Raw genomic sequence first — 21,581 nt, forward strand, 5'->3', positions numbered from 1 at the left:
ACAATCATCGGCATCGGATCGGTTCGTCATCGACCGAGGGACAACCCGCTTGTGTAAAATTCGTCGTCATCCAGAAATGTGATTTCTGAAGGGGCCAGGATGTTCGTGCACCACGAAAGAACTTTGTCTGTTCCTTCCATCTGTGTACTGCGACGTGTGGCGATTCCCTCGTGCGAGAACATTAGTCCGACAAGGATGACAGCTAATGACAAAAGCCCCTTCGGAAATGCCAAGATGGAGAAAAACAGACTTCCGATCCCTTGTATATAAAAGGCCTCGAGAGACGTCATCATCCTCTTCTTTCATCCCTCTACGACGATACATGGAGCCATCATCGACGTTCATCGACACGGAAAATTGAAATGCAGTGAATTAGAAAAATTTAAGTGAACTCTAATAAAAGTGAATTTATTGTAGCTTGCATGAAATAAAAATTAAGGTATAAGTGAACATTTGAATTAATTCGAGTAATAAAGTGAACTGAAAGTGAAACGAAGTTATTGCGAATGCTGGAGAAGAAAGGACTAAATACCAAAGTGCGATCAACTTGGCCGCAAATTCCTTGGCCTGCCAGTGGTTCTCAGTGTAACCGTCCACCGTTCATCTGTGCTACCGACATGTGCATTCCTGGAAGTATTTCTCGAGAAATTTCTGGAACATCCATAGAAAATTATCAGAAGATTATTAAAGAATATTTGGATGAAGTAATGGATTACTCTGATACCAGTTATACACAGCACGAGTATTATTGTGATTTTTGAATGTTCGATCACTCTTGATATAATCTATCAAAGCTTTACTGAATCTCTTAATGATTTTCAGAGCAATTTCTATAGGACTCCCACAGCACACTCTCTAGAACATCATTTCCCAAACGAGGTGCTGACAAGTAGGTCGTGAAAACCAAGTTTGGAGAAAGAACAGTGATTCCCAATGTGGGCGAATTCGACTTTTAGATTCAAGGGGGCGAAAAATGGCAAAACAGAATTTGGGGGGCGAAAAATTCAGAAAGGAGGCGAAAAAGCTAACATGACAGTATTTGAAAATAATTACTCATAACCTTTACAGGATACACATCTAATGGTTAATCAATTCCAAACTTATCTAATTCCAGGAATTTTTTACCTTAGATCATTATATCCCTAATTATAGTGATTTTAAAGTTATGATAGAAACCACTTGAAATAGCAGAGATGCGTCGGATTTGAACCTTAATCTGTGTTTTTCATGGTGTTAAAAATTATGAAACCACAATTAACGAATCATATTACACATACGCGCCAACTGGTAACGTATTTGGGAGGGCGAGACCTTGCAATAACGTACATTTGCAAAGATAATCAATGCAGTTTACCCAAATATGACATATTCATGCAAAGAGAAGTGCGTTTGCTCGAAAAAAATTGCATTTGGTTCAATTTTGGAGAGCTTTACCCCAACTTCGTCACAAGTTGTGACTTGAATATTGTTTTATTATATATGCAGATTACGGCGCTTCAAAAATTTTAAAATGTTTGAAAATTCAATGTTCCATTTCTTCCTTATTATCCATACCATAAAAATAGTGTTCTGTGAAATTTTCAGCTTTCTAGGTAATTATTTGAAGGTGGTCCAAAGATGATGTAGGTTTATATAGAAATTACTATGGAGAAATTTTTAAAAATGTTCCAAACACGTAAGGACACTGCACTATGGGACAGGGACGCAATCTGGCGGGACTAAATTAATAACTCGGTAACGAAGCGTTTCCGGCATTTGGTGTCTTCGGCAAAGTTTGTTTGTAACAACGAGGACCAGCTACTGTCATAAACGGATAGTTCGTAAATCGTCCGCATAGGTGGTGCCACAATTTAACTTTTTACTATGACGTTTCAGGGACTTGGCGTGTTCGGCAAAGTTGTTCATTTTGATAAAATCATCACATCCGTGATGTTTATTTGGCAAACATGCCTCTTCATGTGAATCAACATGCTTATCAATCTGGAAAGTCCATTGTGACTCTTTTACACAAAGTTGTATACGATATCGAGAAAGCATTCGCTCAGAAGCAATCCTGCTTGGGTGTTTTTTCTTGGATATTGAGGGTGCCTTTGATAACGTGTCTTCCAATGCCACATTTGAAACTGCACGAAACCAATGATTACAATTTAGATTCATCAAATGCTCAAAACCCGACATCTCTTCTCGACAATGCGTCAAGCAGCGATTCGAAAATTGAGTGTTTGCGGATGCCCCCAAGGAGGAGTCTTGTCAGCACTTTTGTGGAATCTCGTAGCAGATACGCTATTGAGGCAACTCAATAATAGCGGTTTTCCATCTTATGGATTTGCCGACGACTATCTAGCTTTGATAGCACCCTATTCGACCTGATGCAAAGTGCTCTTCAGGTAGTCGAGAGTTGGTGTCGCCAATATGGCCTTTCGGTTAACCCGAATAAAACATATATTGTTTTTTTTTTACGGAAAGACGAAACCGCGATGGAATTCGAGTTTTACGTTTTTTTTTTTGGCACTGAGATTAATGTGACTGATCAAGTAAATTATGTCGAAGTCAATGCCGGCGAACTTTTGGTAAAACCTGGGGCTTCAAACCCAAGTACATCAAATGGATTTACACAACAGTTGTTCAATCAGTATTGGCATATGTATGTCTTGTGTGACGGCACAAGAGCGAAGTGAGATCAATCCAATCCAAACTGGGCCATCTCCAAAGGATGTGCTTGATGGCGATGTCTGGTGCATTCTCTACAACTCCCACAGCAGCGCTCGAGGCCCTTTGCGACGTTGCGCCACTACACGTACATCTTAAACAAGAAGCTTTTTCTTGCTCTTCCCGTTTATGGGTACTGGATCTAGAAATCCGATGAGTCGTAGATCTACACACACTTCGTTGTTTCCACTTTTTTAAATGTAATTCACACTACTTTGCTTTTAAGCTCCTCAAATAAAGCAACTTTCAATTTTCAGTCCAGGAATAAAATTTTTCTTATCTTCAGTATACACGTCAACGTTTGTCTTACCCTCCAACGTGGACGCGCCTCTGCTGAAAATAATTTAAACTGAATCCAAACTAGGGCTTGAATTCTGAGAAAATTCAGAGTATCTCTCATTTATCGCGCTCTGAAACAATTATGAATCGCAACACATCATCAGAGTCTGTTCATCGTCTACTCCTGTAGCTCTGATTGTATCGGGAGGGTAAAAGAGCATGATAAAACACATCTAAACAAGCCTAAATCAGATTTTGGGGTTTGTTTATCTTGCCAGAAGAGCAAAACATCTACACCAAATGTTAATAAGCGATAAATATGGGTTTTATCATCACGCTCTCTTTGAGGCTCTCCTTCGCTGCTGCTATTTATCAAGCTTGTTGCAACTTGCCGATCATGGACCGATACAGATGCGATGTTTTTCTACGTTGCTTTGATTGTGCTGCGATATCAATTGAGAGCGAATTTTGCAACACCTGCTCTAAACTCAAGAGGGATCCAAACTTTTTTGTTCATCGTAATGATCGACTTTATGGAGTATGTGGGGGAGTTGCTATCATCATTCATAGGCGTATAAAACATCCACTTTTTTCGTCATTTGAAACCAAAAATTTTGAAACTTTGGGTGTTTCTGATTAAATACAGCTTGGCAAATATACTTTCATAGCTGCCTATTTGTTTTTTCAATGCACTGGGCAGCAAGTTAATTTGATTCAAACTGACTTGCGGAAATTGACTCGTAATAAGTCATTCTTTTGTCATTGGTAACTTTAACGTAATACAACGCTCGCGGCAAAATTTTCAAAGCAATTCCAATGACAGAATTTTATTTGATGAATGGACTTTAGGCTATTTCTCAATTCAATACCCTGATAACCATACTTGTTTTTTCACTTCAAGAAACCACTCTAGTTCCCTTTGTAGTCAAATGATTACTCATTCAGACTTTGATTCTGAGCATTTCAAATGGAAGAGATTCTCAATCCTTCAGCTCAACTTTCCACTTTTTACGAGCCGACTGGAATTCATATAAGACATACATCGATAGTAATCTTGATGTTTACAATTCATTGCAAACAAAACTTGATATTGAAAATGCTCTTGAAACTTTAACAAATTCTATTGTTGAAGCAAGAGGCATCAAAATTCTATGGCAGGATTTATGAAAATGAATTGTTAAACGTTTTTCTCAACTCAAATAACAACTTCGAAAATAAAAATATTGAATTGAATCCTAAATGTGCTCTTTGGTTTTCAAAAAAATAAATTGGTGAACTAAGCCCACACATTCATTTGAAACTTATCTCAATTGGCTATAGTTTCGACTAAAACAAAAAGACTACAAGACTACAGACCCTACAAAAAACATGTTTCAGTCCAATCATGAAACCAAACACACCAACAAAGATAGTTACACAGTCGATAAATTTTCGGTATCCCTTTCAAGTGTACGGCACATGTACCGCCAGCCAATACGTTGAGTTTGACTCCTTTTTTCCCCTCGTTCCGACATCATGATGACTTTTCAGAAAAGAAAATAAAGATAAAGAAATGAAAAATTGTGGCAGTGTCATCCTCCCTCAAAGCGGGCATAAATTATGACCGGCAGGTGTAGGTATAATCTGTTTTGGTTCGCTTTCATTAGACCAGGAGCTCCTGGAATTGAGAGAAACTGCCTACAAAGTCTTGAGATTGTTTGGTTCCACTCGAGGCAACCACTCATTTTTCTCTCTGGACCTCTGGAGGAAACTTTGTCCTACTTAGATCCATAATTATCTCCACTCCGCTTCGGTTAATATTCTCTAATGATGACACACTTATGCGGGCAAGTGTTTGAGAACTATCAGACGCAAACATCTCTCCGAGCCAGGGTCACACGCAGTAATTATTATGCACCCTCCGGGGTCTGTGGGCTTCGGGATCGTTTCAATAAACCGAAGTTAATTCCGAAATTTGGTTAATGAATTCTCTTCTCATTCTTGGGAAACCTGTTCCACAACCATTCAAGCTCCGCAGCAATCATTCATTGTCCGTAATTAACTCTGTTGAAAAATATGACTACAGCTCTCGGGTCAAAGTTGCGGAATCCTTCCGAGTCATCGTTCTTGATGTGCTTGGCCGGGAAGGACAGAAAAACCAGCAAAGAAGTCAGAACACGCTTGAATTAATTTTCGAAGATACATTCTTTCCGGGGGAGAGGACACGCCTCCAGAATTTGGTAATATGCCGAATCGTTCGGTTTTGGAGGTTTCGTTTAGGTTGGCAGCATGCAATGCACAGTGGGTCCATTTGTTCTACGAAACGGTCATAAATCATCTTATGCAGTATGTAATGACAAATACAATGTGAATTTGTCAAGTTTTACAAACCGTGGGTAGCTTTAAAACGCTTAGCTCTATCAGACCATTTTTCAAAAACCTTCGGGTAGCCTTCAAGTTCAATGCCAACGTACTGCATTAATTCATGGTGATGAAAATCATATCAAATTTCAGAGAAACGAGATAGGTAATTAGGTCCAAAACAAGCTGATAAAACAGTATCGGGGCTAAATAAATACTTTCGAGGAATTTAATGAATATAATATTATTCCTTATAGGGCCTTTCTTAGTCGAGTGGTTACAGCCCGCGGCAGAAGCAAAGCCATGCTGAAGGTGTCTGGGTTCGATTCCCGGTCGGTCCAGGATCTTTTCGTAATGGAAATTTCCTTGACTTCCCTGGGCATAAAGTATCATCGTACCTGTCACACGATATACGAATGCGAAAATGGCAACGTTCCCAAAGAAAGCTCTCAGTTAATAACTATGGAATTGCTCATTAGACACTAAGCTGAGAAGCTGGTTCTGTCTCTGTAATAACGTAATGCCAAGAAATATAAGAATGAATCTTTTGTTTCTATATGCATTGGATAATGATGAATGCACGATAGGTATAGGAATTACAAACAAGACAACTTGTTCCTTGATTTTTGGTCTAAAGGCGATACCACTGTGCAACGTTCCGTTTTCGAAGGCATGCAGTTCCAATCTTGTGTGTCTCAAAGCGAGCATAAAGTGAGACGGTGTATATTTTTTTGTTGCTGTTCGAGTTTGAGCAGCATAACGAAATGAAAAATAAACGACAGACGTTTCGATTTCGAATCATTTTCGTGCTGTGAGCTCTCTTTTTCAATATGAACCATTTGTGAGGATGTTCGCTGGTCGTCATGGCACTTGCTGGTCGAGGTCCTTTTTTTTCAACAGCGCGCGAGGATGGAAACGCGGTCTTTTTTCGGGAGTACAGCAGAGATGCGGTGGAGTGTGAGGTATTGGACTAATTCGTTTCGTTTTTTTTACTGTCTGTAAAGCGAGATAATTGAGTGAGAGTGATTTAGAATCTCGTGAAAACAGGAAATTCCTGGAAGGTTTGGCTTTTGTTCGGCGGGAATGGAATAAAACGAGCGTAATAAATTTGGTTTTGACATTTGTGAGGTGCGTGGAATAGCTTTTTCGATTTTATAGTTCTGGATACAATCGAATTACAACCAGGCTTGAATCAGCTGGAAATGTGTTAATTATCTTGTTCTTCTTGCAAAACGCAGCATATAAATGACGTGCATTAAGGTGAAACAGTTTGGAATCAACTTTGAAGATAATACTAAAACTTGAAAGGCACAAATCTCGCGAAGAAAGCATCCAACAACAGTGCACTTTTTATTTTGGCTTTGTACACTGGCAGAAAGCTTAAAATAAGAAGATCAGAAAAGTTTGCCAACTATTTCTCCAGTTTAGGGCCTTTGGAAACGTGAGTAGGGGCACAAGGCGGCCATTGTGCCGACCATCTTTGGATTCCGAGATGTTTCACCTTAAAGTATGGAGTTTTTTTTAAGAGGAGATGCAGCGTGTTCTGATTATGGAAAATAAACATAAGGGCATTAAAAATCGAAATATTTTGAAAAATCTCTTACTCCATATTGTCTCGACCAGGCTTGGGAACTGTGACCACTATTCACCACAGTTCATCGATTCTGCCAGTCAACCAAAACACAAAGCAGCAGCAGCATCAATACCATCAGGCGTTGCGCTGCCAACAGCTCACGCACTACTTCACTGTTTTTGTCTCTCCACTATGATCGTTTTCGGGCAGCCATCTCGAGGTGAATGATTGAAAAAAAATGTAAAATCATTCAATCGCTAATATTTCGCTTGTATTTTCATCTAATTGAAATCTATTAGCGCAAATAGCAAGAGCACAATCATTTCGTTGCGATACATATAAACAAGTTCAATTTCATGCTGCCTTTATCGAGCAGCTGTGCTCGAGTCATTTCGCATTCGGGTTTGAAAAAACGTTGGGAAGAAGAAGATTACAGTTTTGAGGAGGATGGCATGGACGAAGGCGTACCAAGCGAAATTTGATTAGCGCTCGACTGTGACACGTCACATTACGATTCCAATTTCTTTCCGCGTCCTGTGTGACTAACTTCACCGGCCACTTATTTAAACTACGGAAAACCTTCGTATATCTTCACTGAAGCATTTCATTCAAAAATTTACGAATTTTAATAAATTCCCTCAACGACCGCATATAATTAAGAAAGTAAACAAAGTAGAATCCGCCGTACTGAGAAAAAAAATATGCCTCGTGCGCATCAATGTTTGCGTGATGTTCGGCATAAAAAAAAAACGATTCCTTTGATTGTATTGTTTTTTTCTGCAATTGTTTGGGCTGTATTTTGATGACGCCAATGAATTTTAAGGGAAATATATACATTGCTTCATGCTGAAGGAATAGAGGGAGATGCCCGTGGATCTAAATATTCTAGTAAAACATTTTATTACTACGCTTAAGTGTTGCATTTTGACCATTTATTTTGACAATTTGATGAATAGAGGCGACGGTAGTGAAAACTTCTTTGCAGTATATCCAATAAACGATCAAGATTTATTAAAAACTTATTGCACAACGCGAAAGCCATCTTGGAAAAGAACTATTTGGCATCGGTTTACATCAGCATCATTCATTGCAATACTTATAAAAAATTACAGGTTCTCACAGATCAAAGCTTAGAACGATGGATTTACATCTGTTCTAAAACCTACCATGCGAGATGTCAAACTTCATTGATGTTAATGACAAGGACCAAAATAGACATTACTTAATTGAGGTGCTGGATATGTTGCATGGTGCTCAGAAAATCTGGATCTTCAGTGCTATTCTGTGACATGTTGAACAGCATGGTTTTTCATGTCTGTTGACAATTGATATATATTTTGACATTTTGCTGTCGATATGCTTTCTAAATGCAAATTTCCGTATTGGATTGATTGGAGCAATTTCCCCAAAAAATGTTCCGATCATTCCTTAACAAATTTCTACAGAGATTCTGTCTAATGTTTTTAAGAATTTTCTTCAGGAATTCCTGTGATCTCAAGATCCGATTGATTTTTTTTATTATCTTAGCAAATTATCTAGAAAATCTAAAACTTCCCCCAGGAGTTATTTCAGAGATCCTTGTTCATTAAGGTCCTTAGAAAATGCACGATCAAGGGTTTTTTGGTCATATTGGAAACATATCTCGGTGTATCAATTGCTCCGATTTTTCTAATCTCAGACCTGTACACCAGTAGATCAGTAAACAGTGTGCTCTCTTTCGAAAGTTTTCAAAAACAGGGTGTCGACTCAATTTTGAAAATAAAATTCCCTGACTTTCCCTGACCTTCCAGTCGTTTACCAGAAAAAATGCAGACCACTGAATTGGTAAAATTTCAGCGGAAATAAGTACGATATGTACAAGAAGATAAATATCCGGCGGTTTAAATGATGTATATATAGCAAAATCTTTTACTATACTATATATATATATGAGCAAAATCTTTTACTATACTGAGATATACCGTTTTGTCTCAAATTCCGAACAGACTCATATTCCGAACACTCGATTTTTGTATGGCGATTTGGTTGAAATGTTTCGCTGAAATATGTCACCGAATAACAAGGAAATGGCAGTCAATAGGCCTTTTCATGTGACAGATCCATCTATGCATTTGTTTACATCGGTGGAGGACCGGTGCTAACACGGGCCTGTCATTTTCATAGAAGAACTGTCAAAGTGCTTCCCGATCAGCTGATTTGAGACGTCATGTGAATAGGCCTATTGCAATTCAATTTTAACGTCTCCAATATAATTTATACCGCGGGAGTAGTGATGATTCTCTAGTTTGAGACCAGTAGAATAAGCTCAGATCAATTTATTTGCGAAATGATTCATTTGAATATGATTTATTCGTGCTGTTCGGAATTTGAATCAAGGTGTTCGGAATATGAGACAGAATAAACCCAGTGTTCGGCATTTGAATCAAAATGTTGTTCCATACCTTTACGTAAAAACAATACTAAAACTAATTAAATCAACATTATTATTGGTACATCCAACAGCTAACAGTGAGACTTTGCGAAGACATTAAAATTTACACAAATATCAGCCAATTTATGTAAATCAGATGCATGACTTCATTGTTGGCCTTAAGTGTTCGGAATATGAATCAAAACGGTACCTCTCAGTTAACATTCTTGAACTTTTATTAAAGTTGAACAGAGATGTCCTCGGCTATTTTAGGCATAAATTACAGTTTTGGACGCCTTCTTGATTATACCAAATTCTAAATTTTAACTTAACAGTCATCCGCCATGCTTTTTAGTGGAAGAAAGTGATCCTGAAATTTGGCTATTTCTTTATCCAGGGAATATTCTAGCAATTCCCAAATAACTTGCTTAGAGAATTGCTTCAAGGATTTCCACATAGATTTCTCAGAAATTATTTTTGAAATTCCAAACATATTTTTACAGATATTCTTTCAATACTTCCAAATGAGCTTTTCTAAGATTTCCCATAGAATTCCTCCAGAAATAGCATTTGAAATTCCTAAGATTATTTCTGGAATACTTTTAAGAATATTTTTCAGGATCACATAGATTTTTTCCGAAAGTATTTTCATTTTTTCAGAATACTTTCAATAATTCTTCGCGATGATTCGTTATAGGTCATTTATTTTAGTTAATGTTTTAATGATTTCTCTATAAATTACGCCTAGGTTTTCTCCCCGAGGAATTATTCTATGAATATCTCCAAGTAATCTCACAAAATGTCGAAAGATTATCAAGCAGATTATTTCAAAGAATATACCTGAAGTTCTGCTTTTAAAAAATGTTCTGGATTCCAAAAACAAAAATCGAGGAATATTGAGAGGCATTCATAGGATTTCCGAAGAGTTTCCTGGGTATATTATTAGAAAGAAAAAAAAACTGAGCATACCGATAAGAAAGCTCCTGATAAAAATCTTGAATAAAGGCAGTATTATCTAAATAAACTATATTCAGAAACCTGGAAAAAAAATAATCAGGAAATATGCTGTCCATACCCTCAGAACTGAAACATATGTACTTGTGACAAAAGTTTAGATTTAACAATTATTTTCTATTGCTTTTGACATTTTTACATCAAATATAACAAGAGGGAAACTATCCAAAACATTCAACCGAATTATGAACCACATCAAACGCACAATTCTAGAATACCATACAGTGTTCAGAGTTGAAAATTGATCGATTGATCGCCAATGCAGAATAAATCATTATTCGGTTCACCAGTTTTGTACTCTCAAATTTTGAGATACCATCTTCACTTAAATACGAAAATCTTCATTGGTTTTGCTGTATACATAGTTTCACCAGAATTACTTTGATATTTTAAGCAAACATGATTGACATGATTTAATGGAGTGAACTCCATGGTTGTCAATAATTTGAGCAAGACGCGCGGAATTAGGCAATAAATTGATCTAAGAAGCCGTAGAACAAAATGCTTTTTTAGCAATACACGCCAACTTCGAACAAGTTGTTCGCAAAGCACTGTTGATGCTTTTTATTTCAGCGAATTTGAATTCTGAGGGGCATTAAGGGCATTTTCTCAATCATGAACTGCTAATTTTAAAGATTGATCACCCATTATTTTCTTTATATCGTATTGAATGTGAGCATCATGATTAACAACTATTGTGTGGCTGACTTAGCGTGATCGATAACTTTGCTGACAATCAACTCGAATGATATAGTATCGATATTTTTTTTCTGACTTCAAGGGAAATTTTCTGACCCTCCAGGTATTTTACAGGTAGTCGACACCCTGAAAAAAAAACTGTTGAAATGTCAAATGTGTGATTTCATAAGTAGGATGGATTTTCTCAACCAAAATCAATCGGGCTTTCGGAAAAAGCACAGTAAAAATACAGTTTCACTAAAGGTGCATGATGATATTGCCCGAGCAGTCGACAAAAAAGAAGTTACTAGATTATTATTAATTGATTTCGCGAAAGCCTTTGATAGAGTGTCACATCGAAAACTACTCAACAAATTATCATCTAACTTCATATTTTCTAACACTGCTGTCACACTGATCAAATCTTATCTTACTGGACGCACGCAGACTGTCTTTGCAATATGGAATTTTCTTCATATGTTGAAACTAAATCAGGAGTTCCTCAAGGTTCGATTCTTGGGACATTACTATTTTATCTATTTATTAATGATTTACCGTCAGTTTTAGAGTATTCAGTTCATCTTTTCGCAGACGATGTACTACTTTATTTTTGCAGTGATAAAACCATTGATGTTAATGACATGCCAAGAAAAAATAGTTCCAACCTTCACAAACTACTGGAACGGTCTGAACAAAACCTCTTAATGATAAATCCGACTAAAACAAAATTATTGCTCATTAATAGATCGCGTAATATATCTGTGGCTGCAATGAACAAGTTGCGTTTGGCTCTTTGCATGTTTGCCACGATTTTCAAGAGTATCGCACATCCACAAAATATTGCTCGGGTGTTCTTTCTGGCGATTTTTGGAATATAGAATATGTCTGACTTTTTATAAATTAATGAATTCTGAAACACCAAACTATTTATTTTCAAAAATTACTCGTACGTGCTTACCAAGGATAATGAACTTCAATATTCCTCATCACACTACTATATATTATGGGAAATCTTTCTTTGGCGAAGCATTGTACACTGGAATTCGTTACCTATTTGTCTCAAATCGTGTACATCATTAGTTAAACTTGAGAAGGAACTTCTTTACAGATTCGCCAACACGAATTGAATGTTATATGGAACCTTTAGGAACTAGATAGTGTAATGTTAAGTTTTTGAACTAAAAATTTACTCTTTTGAAATCATGTTGAAGCAATAAAAAATACTAGGTCTTACGTCGCAAGAATTGTGAAATAAAAATTATGCACTAACAAAATCTGGTCAGGAGATTTTCAGTCCAATCGATGCCAATATTTTATTGAAGTTATTATTGCCACACCACAAAAAAAATCAGATTTATTTCAGTGGATCCATAAATCCATGGAATTTTCACTGCACCAAATTTCATGATATATCAATACAAGGTTGAGAAGGAAGATTTCAAGGATTATCTATCACATCTCATAAATTATTATGAAAATTTATTGGCTTTTTTCGGTGAATACAATACCTATACGCAGAGTGAAAGGGAGTAACGAAAGTAATGAAATGACAAGATGGATAGAATCGCAAGCGAGCGACGAGAGAAATGAATAGAAGTTGAAAAATGGTTTTTAACAGAGGGCCATATGTGTGAACAACACAATCGAAACGACAAATCGTTGCCTAACGTCCTGGTCTCGAACGGCTAGATGTTGTAGTTTTGGTCACTACTAACACTAGACAGGCAAAAATTTGTCGCTTCGACCTGTTAACTATATTGTTCGGCGTATTTAACAGACGCGATTTTTTTTTCAACCTCTATTCATTTCTCTCGTCGCTCGCTTGCAATTCTATCCATCTTGTCATTTCATTACTTTTGTTACTCCCTTTCACTCTGAGTATAGGTATTGTATTCATCGAAAAAAGCCAATAAATTTTCATAATAATAAACTCTTTAATGAATGTTCAAACCCTCTGAGCAGAATCTCAAATAGCGAAACTTAAAATGGATTAGTGTAACTGACACTGAAGAAGACTGCAAGTGGCAGTCGAAATACGCGTATCTGTCAAAGATAAGCATTTAGGAGCGGAATTAAAAGGTACACGGTACTTCATCTACTTTTAAGTTTCTCTATAATAATAAAGTCATGCGGTGATTAAACCTTATAAATATACATCTCATAAAGTTTAAGATTATGAATTCAACCTAATATGTAACTGATCATCGAGTTAAAGTGATCACTGTCATATCAGCTTGTACGCCTAGGTGGTAACATGTACACTTTGTAAATTGTTCAAACAACATCAAAAGTATGCACATGCAGATTTCCTTCATTAACAATTCTTCTAGAATATGAGTAGTGTTATCTCGTCAAAAAAAAAAAAACAATTAAAATGTTGATATGTTGTAGGGTAGGTTTTAGAGCGGATTTAAAAAGACGATTTTGGAAGAATATTAAATTAAGACTATGACTATTTTCATGAGATGTCCGGAACACCCCGGGACGAGTTCTATTCGTGGCGAAAACCGCTCAATTTGTGCTTCTTAGATCTTATCCCAAAAATATCATGAATTTCAACATATTTGGTTTCAGAGTTGATATAAATGCGTTGAACTTAGGTAACAACAGTTTGGACCAATGCAATGTGGTCAAAAATTTCAAAAAAAAAAACATCTTCGATCTTGTTATGAAAAATCATGAGTTTTTATATGTTGCCATGTAAGTTTCAAAGAAAATCTAAATGTGACAGTTTCCATCAAACAGCCAGATTTGTACGACACCCCGATACGTACCTAATGTGGGCGAATTCGTGCTAGAAGTCCTTCGTTTGCAAACCTCTTGAAGTTTGGAATGTCGCAGAGTAAGTTTCAATAATTGTAATTTTTCAACGGAGAACTAAGTATTTGGACACCACAGGTACGTGCCAAATGTAATCAAAATCCTTCAAAACGTCCTACTTTAGAGTTCATCTGAAAAAATATGTGGTTTAAGAGAGATAAATTTCTCTCTCTAATTCTATTAAAAATGTTTTATTCTGGGAAACTTAGACTGATTCGTGATCGAAGAGGAATAAATACTTACAAATTGTAATGGAAGCTTAGAAAAATCAAAGTAAAAAAAATGATTGTCAGTAAATGTATAATTATTTTTCGAGCGTTTGAAAATAAATAAATAATAATTCTTTCAAACAAAAGTATTGGAAAAACAGAAATTAGTTTCTTTTGGTTTTAAGATTTTTTTTTTATCTCGGTTTAATCTTTAATTCGATAACTCTAAAAGTCGATAGAGTCAATTAAATTAATTACTGTATTTTCACTGGAGACTCATATTTCCAGGACGTGTCCAATTCGGCCAAAATGTGTTTTTTATTGTGTTTTGACAAAGTTTGTCATGCCGTATTGCCAAAATGTGCTTCTTAGATCATGTTTTGGAAAATCATGAAGTTGACATATGCTTTATCTTTTTTATATATTGATAAAATCGTTATCGGTTTTCGGTGCACCGTTCAACTATTATTTAACAATGCTATGAAAATATAAGATCTTAGAAAATGCTTTTGGTTGAAAAGCTAAATAGTTTTTCCAAAAACTCTTAAGAAAAGCACATTGATTTATTTTTCGCAAAACAAAAATCCTCATTTTTATGAACAAATTGTGTGTTTGTATCGTTTACTATTCTACTAAAGGTGTAGCTTTAATAAAATTAATTATATTCCACTATTCGCTGACATTAGGTTACAAAAGTGATTTATACATTTATGCCCAAATTTGCTGATACACCATCCTTTCAATCCCAGCAAAAGAGAAAAGTAAAAAGAGTGTTCAAAACTAGTTTAGATTACTAAAGAAACTATATTTGTATAAACGAGAGCTAAATCGTGAGTTTATACCGCAGTCTTAACTAAATATTTTATTTTTTTTTTTATCTTTATTAACGAGATTTTTAGCCCTGGGCTAGTTCATCTCGGGACCAACGGCTTTACTTCCCTTCCGAAGGAAGTCGTCACTGAATTTTTTAGTGACTATCTCGGGGATGGGATTCGATCCCAGGTCCTCGGCGTGAGAGGCGTGTGTTCTAACCACTACACCAGGTCCGTCCCCTAAATTAACTATAAATTTTACTGTTTATGGTCGTTTTACTAAAAAGTCTCATACTTTAAAATCATGTACGCATATTTATCGATCTACAGCAAATTGTAAACGTTTTTCTCCGACTATTTCAATTGGTAATCTCAGAATAACATATTATGAAAAGAATATGTGGAAAATAAAATCGATTTTATTACAGCAGTGTTGCCAATTTTGATGGTAGTCATTGTGCTTCGAAAGGTCTTCTAAAAATAAAGCAAATGGTTTTCTATTGTGCTCTAAACGTGACGTGGGGACTTATTTAGTAACTCTATGAAGGCTTAAATTAATTTGATATTAATACTATATTAGCACTTCAGTCAAGACGTACTTTACACCAAAAAAATCTACTCATATCAGTTCTCTTCAAATTTGAAATATTTTTCTCCAAAAATAGCATGGTGTTTTCCATCAGGCTTCTGATTGATGTTGTTTAAAGAACAAGCGTTTTTTGAAAATAAAAAATATAGATTGTCGAATTTTTCAGCCAATTTCTCACAATCATTGTTTTTTATAACCTCAAAAAATCGACCGCTCTAAACGTTGTTCAATGTCGTGTGGAATTAAATTATTTTAAAAAATATTATATTATTACAACATTGTACAATACTGGTCGAACGATGTACAGAGAACCGATTGAAATTTCATTGATAAATTAAAAAGATACAGCATGCACAAGGTGCCCACTTTATAAAATGAACAGTCCTTATTATTTTTGATTCGATTGAAAGTACTCAGCTGTTTTCGTCATTCTGCATCGTAAAATATTCAGAAAATTGATCAAGTTTCGTAAACTACACCAAAGAAAAGGTCGATGAAGAAAAAACGATCACTGCAGACACGCCTGTATGATATTAAATGCAAGAAATATGCCATTTTCACCGTAAAACCAAGATTCCGGAACGATCCGAGACGTGTCCAATGTGCCCAAAATCCCTCAAAATATCTTTCCACAATCATGTTTTCAAAAACCAAGAAATTTGACTTGTCGCAAGGTAGGTTTCAAGGCAGATACGAAATTGACCATTTTCACCGGAACACCCCAGGACTTGTCCAAAGTGGCCAAAAGCACTCAAAATGTCCTTCTAAGATCATGTTTAGAAAAATTATGAAAATTGACAAGTGGCAAGGTTGGTTTCAGAGCAGAAATAAAATTGAGCATTTCCACTGGAGAACCAGGTTTCCGGAACACCCCAGAACTTGTCCAAACAGGCCGAAATTTCTCAAAATGTTCTTTTATATTTTTTTTTCTATCTTTATTAACGAGATTTCCCTTCCTTATTTCCCTTCCGAAGGAAGTCGTCACTGAATTTTTTTTTAGTGACTATCTCGGGGATGGGATTCGATCCCAGGTCCTCGGCGTGAGAGGCGTGTGTTCTAACCACTACACCAGGTCCGTCCCCTGTTCTTTTATAGACTAGTTCTGAAAAATCATGAAGTTTGATGTATATCAGGGTATCTTCTTCTGGCCAACAATCTACCCCACTATAGATAATTATTATTCTCATAATGATACCCATAAATGATTATAAAACTGTCACACCTCGAATTATCAAGAGCACAAAATTTTAGATCCGAACAACGCTTCGCGTTGAAAATATATCCCATTGGTCACCACCACCAAGCAAGTAATTTGATTGATTTTCAACGCGAACTGTTGTCAGATTCTTCAGTCTTGTGCAATTGAAAATCCAAAGTTTGGCTTCGTTTTATAATCATCTTAGAGCGCTTGTGCTGTATCAATTTTCGCCCAAATGGGCTCAAATTTTGGGAGGACACTCAGAATTTGATCTAGAACTGAAGTATGTTTGGAAGAAAGAGTTTGGGTCAATGCACTCAAAACATCATAGCGACCCATCCTTTTTTTATAATATCTTTATTAGTATCATTCTAAACATTACATTCATTATTTCTTATATCTAGGTGTTCTGTGTTATTAGACAACACTATCATCCTAATTTGGTAAAACAAATCTAAGATTTTATTAACATTTTGTTAACAACATATTACATTTCATTTGCCGTAGCAGTTCAGAATTTTTACAGGTGAGTTGATTTCACCTGCTTATAAGAGAAAAAAAACGCTTTGAATATACTTAACCTAACTTAACCTAAACATATAACGCATTAATCGTGGCAATAGAAGATTGTAACGATTTTTGCCTGAAATTATTGATTATTTTATTTGACATTTGTTCCAATGTTTCAACATTGGATATTCTATGTAACTCATTGGTACTACACCAGGGAGGAAGCCTCAGAATCATTTTCAAAATTTTATTTTGAATTCTCTGCAGAGCTTTCTTCCTGGTATTACAACAGCTAGTCCATATTGGTACAGCATACAACATGGCTGGCCTGAACATTTGTTTGAATATCAAAAGCTTGTTCTTAAGACAAAGTTTGGATTTTCTATTAATAAGGGGATAGAGACATTTTACATATTTGTTACATTTGGCTTGAATGCCCTCAATGTGATTTTTGAAGGTTAAATTCTTATCTAGCATGAACCCTAGATACTTAACTTCATCTGACCAATTTATTGGAACCCCTCTCATCGTGACAATATGTCTACTTGAAGGTTTCAAATAAAGAGCTTTTGGTTTATGTGGGAATATTATTAATTGAGTTTTGGAAGCATTAGGAGAAATCTTCCATTTTTGCAAGTATGAAGAAAAAATATCCAAACTTTTTTGAAATCGACTACAGATGACACGCAGGCTTCGTCCTTTGACGGAGAGGCCTGTGTCATCCGCAAACAAAGATTTTTGACATCCCTGAGGTAACTCAGGTAAGTCAGATGTGAAAATATTGTATAATATTGGTCCCAAAATGCTATATTGACCCATCCTTATGCACGCCAGTGTGGAATCAATCCAGCTATCATTTCAAGAAAACCGCAAACCATAAACCCTCTTTTCATCAAAACTGCCAATCCAACGAACGGCCAGAACCGTCATTATTCGGATTTTCCTAGCTTTCGTGCACACAACATCGAGCAATGAATTCATGCAACATTCCAACAGATTTTAGGTGTACCAACGAGCGACTGGACTGGACACCGAGCCCATCCTTTTGTTCAGTTTTGCACACACTTTGTATGTTTCGCCATGGCGCAGTCAATGTTGCTGTCTGTCCGTCTATCTGCTTGTCTACCCGACCAGTCCAAAGTAATCCACCAACCGTTGAAGGTACTGCCATGTTAGCCTTCTTCATCTTCAGTCCTGCCTGTCCGCCCACATAATCGACGAAGCCGAAAAACGGACTCCGACCAGAGTCAGACATTCGTCAAATGCTGATAAAGCCGATTTGGTTGATTGCTTTCGTTATACACCCGATTCTGTTTTTGCACGGGGGATGCGTACCGTGCAAAAAAAGTTTTCAGTTCAAAATTTCAAAAACCGTGCAAAAAAAGTAACACCATTTCTCGACGTTTCATGCAAAAATAAGGTTTTGGCGGAAAAAAATGTATGGAAACTTTTTTTGCACGGCCGTGTAAAAAAAATCCGTGCAAAAACAGAATCGGGTGTACTGAGGCGTGCGTAGGATATTAAACGAACTTGGGCAAAGGTATTTGAGAACGTCACTGTATTGGCAAGCCTTTGTTCCGAGAACGTATGTCTGCCAGACAACACCGAAAGCCAACGGATGCATACCTCGATACGTGATTGAAATGAGAAAACAAAGCCGATTCCCTATCCCGCATGCACGCAAACTGAACTAAACTGCCCTCGAGGGCGTCTGACTTACCTTTCCTCCGACCGTCAGTTGATAGCCCATTATCGTCGGTGCTTTCAACTGAACCGGACAGATAAAGCCCAGATCCCGGTGAGGCACGTTGGGTGCCGTGTTCCGCCGTGGGACCTGGGGCTTGGTTGTGTGCACCGCACTCGGCGGAATTGGCGTACTCTCGGATGAATTGTTCTGTGATACGCATAGTTCCTTTCCATCGACCGGGAACTTGGTGCACTCGAGATTTTCCGGCCACTGGAAATCGAAAGTCCGCATGATGCTTTCACAGACGCGGGCACTTTCGCACAGACTCCGGCACGGAGGAATCGGGTAGTTCAGTATCGTACAAACCGGGGCATACAGAGAGCAGAGGAAAAACTTCAGATCTGGACTGCAGTCGATTTTGACCAGCGGGATAAACTGGTGAACCTCAAGAGCTGCCTCCTCCTGCTTGGCGTGCCCCAGAAGATTCGGCATGATGGTTTTGTTGTACTGAATGTCCGTGCAAAAGGGAATTGTGATCGGTTCGCAGCGATTGTGGTGCTGAAACTCGTCCGGACTAAGGCCGGACATCTCCTGTGTGCCATATGCATCCTGCGGCGGCTGTTGTATGGTAAATCCAACATTTGCATAACCCAACACCAGGACAATGGAACTTAGCACTGAATACACGTTTGCCATTTTACTCATTCTTTACACCCTCTTTATTAACTCTCCTTCACTTGTTTTTACTAGCTTCATTATATTCTTCGCTCAATAGCCCTCTGAACAAACGCTTCTCTTTCATACTCGCATATTACTTCACTTGAAGAAGGGTAATAATCGCAAGCCATAAACAACACACCAGACGCATCCTTCTGCTGCAGCGCACATTTTTCTTCTTGCAGCTCTTCCTCCAGTTATCCTGTCATGAACATCAATACCGTTCCGACTTTTGCCGTTTTATCGCCTCTCAGCCACCAACGCCACTCTATTCAGCACTTGAATTTCCAAATTTTCGCAAACCAGTAAGTGCTCTTCCCCCTTTCGCACCAGATTCGAGCCAATTGAGTACAATATTTCTTCAGAATCCAGCTTCTTCGTCACATATTTCCCCGTTTGCCAATTCCGTTAAGCTTCTTCGCACTTTATTCCGTATTTCATCGGATTACGACCCGGCCCGGCACAAACCTCAATCCGCTCAATCAACACCACAAGGACTACTTTCTCTTCGCCACCCCTCTTCCAAAACCCAAATTTCTCCACTCTCTTCAAACGCGCAATCCTTCTGAGACGCGGCGGAAATGCACAACCACTACCGCTGGCAGGACGGTGTTGGAAGCATAATTTGCAAATTATGCCTCATTCAAAGCTGCCATGTATTATCCCCATACCAGATACGTGAGAGACGGCGACGAAGCGCGAACAGAAGATAACGCGACGCTCACAGTTACACCACACCACGCATAACAAAATTGATCCGAACCAGACGCCGTCCGAAGTGCGACTGAAGAATGGCCCCGGCTCGGTGGATTCCGATCGGGACCCGAAAGCACCGTGTGTGATGGAATCGGAATCGGCGAGCGTCGTTCTGCTGCTGGCTGGAAGTGGGTGTATGCGTGCTATGGCGGTTGTAAACAAGCGGCAAGTGCACGGCAAACTGCAAAGCTGGAGCGCATTGCATGATGGTAGGAAACACCACTACCAATGGCGAATGGAACGAAAACACGATGCGCGAGGGCTCGTGCCGCCGATGGTAACTGTTCGAAAGTGGTATACCGACGGACGCCGAGCTGGTCTAGATCAGTTGTGTTTGCATCTGCTTTAACTTTGTCACACACGGTTGTTGGAGTGAATTTCTCAACATTGTGAGTTATTAAAGGAATAAAATTTATCGCGGGAGTTCTGTAAGCACTTCCCTAAAGCTATGTGAGTCACACTTTGGTTCCCATTCCAACCGATTCATCATCAGAGCACATCATCTGCTGTCAGCAAGGGGTTCCAATAATTTGGTTTGATGAAGTTAAGTATCTAAGGCTTATGCTAGATAAAAAACTTCAAAATCACATTGAGGGCATTCATGCCAAATGTAAAAAATACATAAAATGCCTGTATCTACTCATTATCTTTAGAACTTCAAACAAATTTTCAGGGTTTCCGGGTAAGGGAAGATGGGATAAGAGCGCCCGCCGGGATAAGACGGACCACCTTCGTTTGGCATGAAAATGGCGGTTTTCTTAAAAGTTCACTAAGCACATGATTTTTGGCATTCCGAACCATTTTGGGGTGATATTCACATTCGATTTTTATAACAAATATCAAACACAGGGCCCAGATAGCCGTAGCGGTAAACGCGCAGCTATTCAGCATGACCATGCTGAGGGTCGTGGGTTCGAATCCCGCTGGTCGAGGATCTTTTCGTAAAGGAAATTTTCTCGATTCCCAGGGCATAGAGTATCTTCGTACCTGCCACACGATATACACATGCAAAAATGGTCAATCGGCAAAGAAAGCTCTCAGTTAATAACTGTGGAAGTGCTCATAAGAACACTAAGCTGAGAAGCAGGCTCTGTCCCAGTGGGGACGTAACGCCAGAAAGAAGAAGAAGATCAAACACAAAGTTTCTGCTCGTCGGTATTGAATTTTATCTGAACATAACAGATGCTCACTCAAGAATTTCGAAAGGGATTTTGTGTAAAACCTAATAAATTATCCGTCCATGCTGTGAAATATGCATCAGTGAAGTGAACTATGAATTG

General features: G+C 37.8%; 1 protein-coding gene across 1 annotated transcript in view; it reads right to left on the reverse strand.

Annotated features, from left to right (window-relative positions):
• The window catches only part of LOC5572716 (frizzled), a 125,474-nt gene extending 105,129 nt beyond the window's left edge, over positions 1 to 20,345 (reverse strand). The window contains exon 1 of the mRNA XM_021849591.1: positions 18,862 to 20,345. Coding sequence (XP_021705283.1) covers positions 18,862 to 19,533 — 672 coding nt within the window. The 5' untranslated portion in view covers positions 19,534 to 20,345. The remainder of the gene's footprint in view (positions 1 to 18,861) is intronic.
• Positions 20,346 to 21,581: the final 1,236 nt, after the last annotated feature.

Source organism: Aedes aegypti, chromosome 3, assembly GCF_002204515.2.
Source record: "Aedes aegypti strain LVP_AGWG chromosome 3, AaegL5.0 Primary Assembly, whole genome shotgun sequence".
In the NCBI taxonomy this organism is placed as follows: Eukaryota; Metazoa; Arthropoda; class Insecta; order Diptera; family Culicidae; genus Aedes; species Aedes aegypti.